Source organism: Rhamphochromis sp. 'chilingali' (genome assembly GCF_963969265.1).
Source record: "Rhamphochromis sp. 'chilingali' genome assembly, chromosome: 18".
NCBI lineage: Eukaryota > Metazoa > Chordata > Actinopteri > Cichliformes > Cichlidae > Rhamphochromis > Rhamphochromis sp. 'chilingali'.
The window spans coordinates 23,293,773-23,305,082 of record NC_137945.1 but is presented as its reverse complement, the minus strand read 5'-3'; the positions used below and the strand labels follow the sequence as shown (position 1 = coordinate 23,305,082).

Here is an 11,310-nt window from a genome sequence, read left to right as displayed (position 1 = left end):
CATGCTCTGCTGGATATGCAGCTCCACAGACATGCATTAAACCTGCCTAATAACACAAACACATGTAATGAAAATTATCTTGTTATCTTTCATCAGTGTTAAAATAGTGTCAATTTAGCAGACACTTGTTATCAAATGGTGAATTTATCCAATGCAAAAAATTGACTCTCTAGGTTGCAGGACAACAATTTAAACTTTTGTGGGAAAAAAGATTCTGGTTTGAGCAACCAGTGATCAGATAATAAATTTAGTGTTAATATAGTAAATTGGGAGAAGCTTCCTGCTTGATTGATGCAGCACAAGTTTACTACTAAATTTACTGTATGAGGGAAATTCTCTTTTAGTGATAACATTTTGAACATGCATTTCTGTTGTCCTGTCAACTTAGTGGGTTAATAGCCGATATGCAAATTATTTGATTGGGTTTTAGATTAATGAAAGGTGACTGAATTCTAGCACGAGTGAATGAGATGTGTTGGAGTTTGTTAGAGTGGAGACTCTAAAACACTGAGTTTCCTGTTTTGATGTGCGAGTGAATCCTGTATTTAGATACACAACTCTGAATACGTCAGAACAAACGTCTTTTGTGAAGTGCATGACAGCATGTCACATGTTTTATGATGAAGGGAAAAAGGAAAAATTGAATAAAATAGATCTGTGGCTTAAATGAGTGAAGAGCACAGACCGGGTGATTAAACTCATAGCTAATATGACATTAGGGTTATGTTGTGTGTTGTGCAGTTGATGGTTGGTTTGGAGTGAATCTAGCTGATGATTCTTCTCCTGTTGTGAAGATGATGAGGAGTTTGTGTCATGACTTAACAAGGCCTTTTTATTTTGATACTTTCACAGTGCACTGAGAGTTTGGTTTGATAATCTCTGTTATTTTTTATTTTTCATTTTTGAACAAGCACTGATTTTTGCTTGTGAATTTCTTTTCTTTGAGCAGATCTGCAAGTCGGGAATTAAAAGCGTTACACGTCGTCAAGAAAATTGTTGCAAGTGAGTTTCTCCACATTTAAAATGGGCTCAGGAGAAAGCCACTTATTTGGGACAATTAGGAAATGAGAGTCCCCCCCAAAAAGGATTCAACGAGGAAATCCAGTCTAAATTATTTTTCTTTTTGAAATATCGTCGTTTTGCTGAGCGTGGAAACGAATGCGATGATAATTTCCACAATTAGCAAAAGAAGGAACCACTGAGTGAATGAGTAAGAATTTTAAAATAACTGACTGACTGACTGAACATGATTGTGTGAAGTTAACCCCCACCTGACAAAGGTGCAGATGAACCCATGTGTTTCCTTTTACAGGAGCAGAAAGATGACAGCAACACTCGAGGTTGCATGATGATTTAACCTTTTAAATGCCATTTTCTGTGTCTGTGCATTTATCAGGTGTGTTATTCATAGGCTTGTGTTGCTCACAGAGATAACTGTGACAAAGTATGCATACGCCTGCGCAAGCGCTAATATTTGCATTTTCTTTTCTTACAGCATGCCAGTTCTTCATGTGAATTGATGATGCGATTTATACCAGGACAACTGGTTGATGTTTTTTCCTACTACAGGATTTCTGGGTTTATGTGTGAGGAAAACTGTGTTTACAGGTTATGAGTGGTGATGCTGTTGCATTGTGTTGATGGGAAAATGTGAAGGTTACTTTGATAATGTGAATAACATGTGTGAAATTTCCTGTGTTGAAAACTGGTGTTACTTCTTTCCACAGCTATAGATGGCTAATTTTATGGTCTTTTTATGGCACCTCTGGAACCTGTCGACCTGCGTCTGACCACCAATGGTCACTGTGTTGCTAATGTTTGTTTTTCTATGACTGCGTGTAGAGGATTCGGCAGAAGCGGACAAGTGACATGAGAAAAACAGATAGGAGATGCAGTGTTTATGGAAAAGTTGAATATGGGCTCTTAGCTGGCCACTTTGAGCCCATAGTAATATATAAGTGGAGTGACTTTGCTTAAGAGCAGTCACCGATTACATTAATGTTGCCTGAGTACATGGGATGATCCATGTCTGAGGCGACTTATGAAAATAATTGTAGTTTACTGATTTGAGAAAACCTGCACATGACACTTGTCTTGCTGATGTTGAATGCTTCTTGTTCTTATGATACAATTGTTTACAGGTATGAAGTTTGATTTTACTTCCAGATTTTGCTTTCCAGGCCATGATGGTGTGTATGCAGGCTCCTGGGAGAGCCAGGTGTTAAGCAAACTTAATATGCAAAACACACTAACATTTTTATTGCAGGATTATAGGTCCAGGGTGGTGCTGCTCCAGGGGAGGAGATGCCCTGATGTTGCCTGGGATATGATCTAGCTAATCTTTTTCTTTAAGACAGGAATCCAGGTTTGGTGAGTTGACGCATGGGTGTGTCCATGCGTCAAGAGGAGGGGTCCAAGGATTAACATTAAACAATGTTTTTTATTATTGTTGCAGTGATTTGTGTGATTAGCCATTTTATTTACAAATATTAAACCTATGCAAGTGGTGCACCCATGTTCAGATGAGGCTTTGATGGCCTATAAGGGAAGTTCACTGAACTAAAGAATGTGGTTTGATGATTGTTGACATGCTCTCCAAATAGTTTGTCTTCCTAGCAAGGAAATACAGGTGCAGCAGTAATCTCCTGAGAAATCTTCAGAGGCCCAGTGAGAAGCGCATAGCTGACAGGACCAGGCAGTGGTTGAGGTCAAAGGTCGAGCTGGTTGGGGCCCATCATGAGATCAGACCTTGGAGCCACAGCAAGGACCATTTTAACTGCCTGCAAAATAGCGAGAGACCCTCCTGGATTTATCAGAGCCACTGCAAGAGGTCGAGGTCCCAGGAAACCCCGGCACCCTCAAGACAGCACAATAGAGAAATCTCACACTTGGTTGTTTCAGTGGTGAGGGGGGAGTGCTGATTGAGCCCCCGTAGGGTAAGCTCGCACTTCAACCTCCAGCCTCTGATCAGCTCTAGGGCAACCAAGTGCGAGGCGTGACGGACCTGTGTGCGACCAGGACCCTCTTGGTTACCTTGACTACGACGCTCATCCTTATAGGACCCCAGCTGGTGCCGGAAACAGCTGAACCAGGAGGAAGGCAGAGGAGATGGACACATGACAACTCTCACCTAAGAGAGACAGATCCAGCAGGCCCAAAATCAGGACTATGCATGACGAGAAGGAGTGCCTGAGAGGATCGTCCACAGGATGGGAGCTGAGACCCATGTTGACAAACAACAAAACCAACTGGTATGTTTGAATGTCTATTCTACATACATTTGGACTCTGGTCCTATGGACAGTGATGGAAACAACTGGAAGAGACATTCATGACGCCCTGCAGAGCTTAAACCACTCTGCAGAGAGACATGTGATGTGCACACCCGGAGGAAGCACCACCAAGCTGAGATGTTTTTGAAAATGTTATCTTCTTATTTTCACTATTAAATTAACAATTTCTTTGTTTGTTTGTGGGATGCAGTTTGCCATGAGATGAGATCAATGAATGGGATAACTGCTAATACATTTGTTAAACTGTGTACCTTTTCAGTAATTTAGGGTGATTTGACATATGCTGAGTATAAAAATGTTTGCATTGAAACTGTCAGACATGAGGTATTCATACCTGGGAACTTTTCAAGCATAAAGGTCAAAAAGGGGGGAAATGTTAGATTTGTATTGTTGATTGTCATTTATGCTTAGAAATATTTACTTATATATGCTTAGAGTTTTGTAATTAGTTGTAGATTGGTAGAGGTTTTGATCCTTGATAGTCTGCAAACTTTGTGTGTATTAGACAGCACTTTGGGAGCATGAGAGGTCATACCGTGTCTTATTGTTTTATGGTAGGATTAACGTAGTTGCGTCTGTTCTAGTCTAAGTGCTCTTTGTTTAGATGAACTGCAGGACTTCCTCACCATGTTATCTAGGATGAACCATCTAGGGTGAGGGGGAGGCTACCCTCTCCCTGACCAAGGATGTTTGACCCTTTGATCAGCAGTCCACACACACACACACACACAGGCAAGGTACTCTTTGTGTGTATGTAGACGTCATATGTTAATGAACTTATGCATATTCATGTAACCTCAATAAAAGAACAGTGGTACGGGAGAACGGGCGAGAGCAACTGGGGTCAAGCGAAGGGACGGCGCTTTGTCCGGTTCTCTCCCGTGCACGAGTAACATGAAGCTTGCCTATTTGTGTCTTGCTTTGCAGTGTAATTATATTGTCTTCAACGTTCCAGCGGATGGGTTCAAGCTACAAACCTATCATTGTCCTCCACCAATTATATTCATTCTTAGACACACATAATATTCTGGATAAATATCAGTCTGTTTCAGAGCCTTCCACAGCACAGAGTCCGCTCTACTGAAGGTGTTCAATGATGTGCTTTTCGCTGCTGACTCTGGAAAAAGTACAGTTTTAATTCTTCGAGACCTGAGTGCAGTATTTGACACTGTCAACAATCAGAATCAGAATCAGACTGTAACAGGCTGCACGCTGGTTGGCGCAATCTTAACACAATCTTATTAAACTGTCTAAAGACGTGTCAGCATTCAAGGCTCTGCTTTAAAATGGTTTGCCTCCAAAAAATTTTTTCCCCTCTGTTACAGATTTTTTTTTTTTGAAGTGCCACTTTGTCCTCTGTTTTCTTTTTGGGGGGAAGGGGGGGGGGGGGGGGGGGGTTCATACACTGAATTGATACTATGTTTTTGGGTAATTGGCTCTAATGCAATTATTTTGTTGCTGAAATACAAAACAAAACAAAAGACTTTTCCTTAAAATAAAAATAAAAATGCAGAGTCCTAACTTCTATGTTAAAAAAAACAAACACACACAAACATGGAGAGGAAGCTCAAAATAGCCACTGGTCTCAGAAAACGCATATCAGAACTGATAAGAACAAAGCAGAACAGACAATGCCAAAGGAGAGTACATAAACTGCTTCATGTTCAAGGGAACTACTGAGAGATTGAGGAATATGTTTGCATGTGAGTGGAGGGTTCAGAACAGATGAATCTAGAGGCAGGTGGGAGTTGCAGCTTTCTAAAATGACAGCAGAGTGCATGATGGGAACATAAAAAGCAGACTGACTGAAAAAAGAAAGACAGAAATCCAATCACAGGTCGCTCATGCTGGGAAAATGCAGATAAGAGGGGACCATCTCTAGTGGAAAGTTAATGAGACACTGTTGTTTAGACTAGAATGAGAGAGCTTCTGTAATTAAACTTTTAGGGGCACACCAACATTTTGAGATCCGTGGCAGTGTGTCATGCAGGACGCATCTCCCGTCTAGAAGTAATGTGAAAGAGAAATAAAGAGTTAAATGGTCAACTGAGCAGTGTTTTGTCTTCCATCGGATGCCTCTGAGGAATTAAAAGAACTTGGTGAAGTGTCGATATTTACACAACATGAGTAGAATGAAAATGATTTGATTGTTATACTTATACACTCACCTCTTGCCAGTCTCCTCTGTCACTATAAAAAGGGAAGAGAGTCACTAATCCCATCAAAATCACCTGTCCACTTTGACATCCCAGCACTGTCCCATAAGCTCAGCAGCAGCAGGCCAGAGACCACACCCCTGCCACATGGACATTAATTTGGCAATCTTTTGTGAAAGTGCTGCAGATTTTTTTTTTAAGGCATGCCACGTTTGTCCTCTATTTTTCTTTCTTTCTTTTTTTGTGTGGAAAATACAGTGTACACCATGTAGATACTATGTTTTTGGGTAATAGCTCTTTGGCAATTATTCTGTTGCTGTAAGAAAAAAACCCCCAATATATCTAAAATATTTTTAGATACAAATAAAAATGAAAAGTCCTTATTTAGCAAATAAAATAAAACAAACACACGGACACTAAGGTCAGTCTCAAAAAACGCAGAACAGACAAAGCCAAGGGAGGCGTACATGGAAGGGAACTACTGAGAGAATGAGGAATATGTTTGCATGTGAGTGGAGTGTCAGGCGAATCTAGAGGCAGGTGGGAGTGGCAGCATCTGAAGTGTCAACAGAGTGCATGATGGGAACAAAAAGCAGACTGACTGATTAAAGAACAACAGAAAACCAAAATTATCACAGGTCTGTTTGCTTTGACATTACAACATCTAAACAGAGAAGTGTTTCACTCACACTGCTAAAATCACACACTGACTTTTACGTTGTCGTCTCTCCTGTGTTGCAGACTGATCATTTGGTAAGAAAACCTTTACACAGTTTATTAATTTTGTGCATTGCAATGAAAAAAAAGGCTTTATTAGATTTTTTTTAGTTTTTGTTTTGTAAGTGCTTTACAAAATGAGGCAAGTTCCTGTTTTTGTGTCTTATTTGTGTAATGATTCTTTTCTTCATGTTTTTCCAGGTGATGGGTTTTATGACAGACATCATGTTACTGAGTTTCCTCATTATTCCAAGTGAGCCATCTCATTTCAGTCATTTACAGTCTGACAGATCAGAGCAGACAGATACTTTACAAAGTCAAGTATCTGAGGATGTCAAAAGAACAAGGGATAAAAAGCAAACCCACGACTCTTAAAGTCAGATTGTTCATCATGGATTTTCTCTTTATCTACATTTCTATATTTTCATGATATTCTGTTTTTCAGGCACTGTGGCTGCTTGTCCTCCAAACACACACCTGTTCATCACTGCACCAACAGAGATGGAGGCTCTGAGTGGATCTTGTTTACAAATCCCATGTAACTTTAGTGATGCTGGACCAGTAAAGTTTGACAGCACAAGACCTGTGTTTGCAGTGTGGATTAAAAGTCATACTAATTTTAAACTTTATCCAGAAAACGTGATCTTCAACAGCAGTGGGACAGTTAACATCTATCCAATGAATATTACAGGAAACCTGACACAGAGAAACTGCACCACTCTGTTTTCCAATTTAATCACAAATTATACAAACACATACTACTTCAGAATTATGAACTTGCCGTTCAGGGCAACAGCTGTTTGTGATTCTCTTCAAATAACAATTAAAGGTAAGAAAGTTTCCTCTAATTTCTATAAACAAAGTATAATCAGCTGCAGCTTTTATTCAAAACAACTAAAAAAGAAATTATGAACAAATGTAACAGAAATAAGCACATTTAAGTGTTTTGTGTTTAGCTGGAAACTCGGAAAATTAAGACGGCTCAGGACAATAATTAGTCTTCTGGGGTCTTTATTGTGAGCAGTAAAATTGGGAATCAGTAAAAAAAAACTGTAGTAAAGACAGAAAAAAACAGAAAATAAAAAATAAAAGAGAAGAAATCCTGCATACAAAGAAAAAGTCACTGTTTAAAAGCATATTTATGATTTTTTGTTATGTTTAAATTGTCACGGCAGGGTGTGCCGGTGTGTAGATGAGGTAGATCCAAAAGCAGACACGGTGAAGACAGAACTATGTTTCCAAAAATAAAGCGAGCCTTTATTGTGGCTGATGGCATGAGAACAACTCTAGAGACACACTGAAACTGGGAAAACTAAGGGGACTATGAACACTGTATAAACTAAAAGACAATGACACTCTGTGAAAAGATTATGAAATACTATGAATACAGAGTAACTAGGAATGCTATGAAACTGTAAACCCTGTGGCAAAGATAACAGACGACCTGACAAAAAACATTAAGAGACAAAGGACTTAAGTATACACATAATGTGATTAGGGGGAGTGGAGACACATGAGGAAGCAGCTGACTAGGATGAACATAATGATGCACAGGAAATGTAAACCAAAAACACAAAGACATGGAAACTGGACTTTCACAATAAACAGGAAAACATGACAAGACGCAGGCATGACACAAACTTGACAACATTAACCAGAAAGGCAAGAAACATGACCAATAACAAACAATAAACAACAAGGGGAGTTTTAACATAGGGAAAGATGACACAAAGAAATTAAGAAACAAAGGACTAATGGCAACCTAGAAATTGACTGGATGAGCTAAACTGAAACTAGAACACAAATTAGTCTGTTAGTGATTAAAAACTAAAACGGCATTTGCATATTTGTCACTTCTGCATGTTTCAACTGAAATAATATTTTATGATAAGACAACGACAATCTGACTGAATAAAAATTGCAGTTTTGAATGGTGATTTTATTTTTAAGGAAAAATGTTATCCAATCCCCTGTGTTAGTACTTAAATGTCTTGGCAGCAAGAACTGCAAGTGTTTTTGATAGCTGGTAATGAGTCATTCACAGTGCTATTGAAGAATTTTGGTTCCCTCTTCTTTGCCTAATAATTTTATTCAGCTACATTTTCCAAGCATGAACAACTTGTTTAAAATCAAAGCATTACATTTATTTTGGATTTCACGTGGTAAACGTCACCTTCAGGTTTTTTTTAATTTTATTCTTTTGAGTCAAGGACCATAACACAACCACCACCATCTTTTACTCAGGTTATCTTTGTCTAATATTAAACTGAGTTTTAATCCGAAACCTTTAAGTGAGACAAATATGCAGGATTTCAGGAAGGAGGACAATACCTCACTTTGGTTTTTAATCCATTGTTGTGGCTGATCTTCATCTGTTTCTTGACGGTATTATTAGTTTACAAACTGTGTTTAATGTGAAACCACAGATTCTCCTTGGAGGCCCAATATTACAATCCCAGGTGATCTGAAGGAGAAGGAGTCTGTCACTATAACCTGCTCAGCTCTCACTCCCTGTCCACACTCCCCTCCTCAACTCACCTGGAATCTCCAACAAGACTCTCACAACAAAATAGAGGAAAACACAGATGGAAGCTTTACAACTAAAATCCAGCAGAACATCACTCTGTCAGACACACATGATGGAACGAAGATCAGCTGCTCTGCCAGATATCCTGTGAACCAAGGAAACGACACCAAGACAGCAGAGACAGAAGAGACTCTCAGTGTTTCATGTAAGACAATCAGAGTTTGTTGTTGAACTGAATCCTTCAGGACACCATGGTATATGGGATATCACTTTCTCTCTTTTATTTCTCCAGATGCTCCTAAAGACACCTCAGCATCCATCAGTCCATCAGGTTTGGTGTCAGCAGGCAGCTGGGTGAACCTGACTTGCTCCAGCAGAGCCAAACCTCCAGTCAGCAGCTTCACCTGGTTCAAGAAGAGCAGAGATGGAGCTGTGAACGTATCTGAAGGAGAGATTTACAGCTTCAATGTAACAGATGGAGGAGTTTATTACTGTGTGGCCACTAATGATCTGGGTAATCAGACATCAGCAGAGATTAACATGACTGTTAAAGGCCCATTGCCTAAAGAGGAAAGTATGTGCTCCCATCATTTTTTAAAAACTTTTTTGTATCTATTATATCTTTCATTTAAAAAAAACTACTTCAAGTAGTAACGAAGCCCAGCCTGAATCAATATGTCAACATAAAATCCTTTTTTTTGTTACTTCATGATTTCTGTAGATTGTGCTTCAACAGACAAACTGTGGCAACATATTGGCGTAATTATTGGGATCATTTTACTCTTAATCTTACTCTGCTTGATAATCTTTGTTTGGTAAGTATCACACATGAAAGTAGAAAACACATACTGTTAGTGTCAAAGATATTTTAGCTGCAAATTAAAATATCTGTTTTCCAATAGATTAACTTTATTCACAATTATATTTAGTAAAGTTAATTTAACAGCCTCTTGTGTCTTCCAGCTGGTTAAAATCAAAGCATCAAAGACAAGAACAGACTCAGGTAAGGGAATTAAAACAAAACAAAACAAAAATCTATCTGCAGGATAACTGACTGTTCTAGTGATTATTTACAGTAGCATCTTTGTCAGAGCAGTCTGATCATTTAATGTAACAAAAAAATAACAGAGTCAGCTTAAGGAGTATTCTATTATTTTAATTCCATAGATTCAAATAAATGAAAAGCAGGTTGTTGAAGAACCAGGAAGTAAAACAGAGGAAGTTGAAGAAAACATCCATTATAGTGAGATTAACATTTCCAAGCATCAAGCATCCTCTGACTCAGTGCAGGACAGAAGACAGGAGCAGGATACAGAGTACGCACAGGTGCAAATCAGCAAGCCAGAAAACAACTTAACACAGAGTCCTCATGTCCAGGAGGAACTCTACAGTGAGGTGAAGAAAATTTAAAATGTTGTAAAATGACATTACTTCAGCGTCGACATACACACATGGAGCCTTTCTGTGGGTCATTTTCACAGTTCAGTGATGACAAAGAAACAACACCCTGCAACTTTTCATGTTCTGTTTTCATTTTCTTGTGTTCATGAAAAATCTGAATAAGCAGAAGTTTCAGCACTTCAATAAGGAACTGGTTTCACATGTCAGTTCTGTAAAACTGAAAATCAAAACCTACACATGCTGCAGCTTCGTTTGAGTTTTTTTCTGCACTCTGCACTCAACACTTGTGTCAAGCTCACGTTTCCCAGTCTACGCCTCTCTTTTATTTTGACATTCTTGTGTTCCATGTCCAGTGTGTTTCGTTTTGCTTCCCTTGTGTCATCGTGTTTATTTGTATCGGCTGTTTCCACTTCCCCCATTATCCCTCTGTGTATTTCAATCTTCTGTCTCCCTTTGTTTATCTGTTTTTATTTGTGTCATGTCACTGGAATTCTCAAGTCTCATCATGTTCATGTTTCTCAAGTCTAGTCCTAGTTCACCCAGTATAGGTAATAGTTTAGTTTTCAGCTTTGTGTGCCTTTGCCATTTGCTTTTGTATTTTTTCACCAGCCGGCTCGCTTTTTGTTAAAGAGAGGACAGCTGATGTCATTATGCATCAGACTGTCAGGGTTCATATGCCTTTTTCAGGATCAAATTCAAGCACGTTCAGCACTTTCAACGTCCCTTTTCAAGCTTTTCCAGCCCCCCCGTTAAAATGCATGTTTCAATTTGCATCACCTCAGTATTTAAACAAATCATCCTAGGTGAACTTTGTTCCTTTGTTCCCCTTTTGTTAAAAATGCACCACACAAAAATACTGCAAAAGGAAACGGTCCTCTTATATACACAGTGTATAAACTCGAAATGCACATTCCACTTAAAAATTAAGATGCGAAAATGTGAACAAATCAACTGTTAGAGATTTTCTTCTCCTGTTGAAAAAAAAAAACTAAATAAATGCGTCTTCTCATCAGATACTGATGCTTCTTTCCTGTGTGACAAAAAATAGGAGACATATGTTTGTTTGTTTGTTTTTTAAGTTAATTCCCAATAAAACTGTTCTATTGCTAACTACATTGCTGTCTGTATTATTGCTGGAGTCCTAAATGATCACATTTGAAGTGTTTGTGCTAATAACATCATGTACAGTCAGACAGGAGAACATGGAGAACAGCACT

The 11,310-nt window shown here is 38.8% G+C and overlaps 1 protein-coding gene across 1 annotated transcript; it reads left to right on the top strand.

Annotated features, from left to right (window-relative positions):
* Nucleotides 1-6,369: 6,369 nt before the first annotated feature.
* Nucleotides 6,370-10,102, top strand: LOC308385830 (myelin-associated glycoprotein-like; the record flags this gene model as incomplete). Its single annotated transcript, XM_080865011.1, has 7 exons — nt 6,370-6,418; nt 6,611-6,994; nt 8,592-8,897; nt 8,985-9,266; nt 9,429-9,507; nt 9,656-9,695; nt 9,860-10,102. 7 exons carry the CDS (start codon nt 6,370-6,372, stop codon nt 10,100-10,102), a joined length of 1,383 nt encoding a protein of 460 aa, XP_080721137.1.
* Between the last annotated feature and the right edge of the window lie 1,208 nt (nt 10,103-11,310).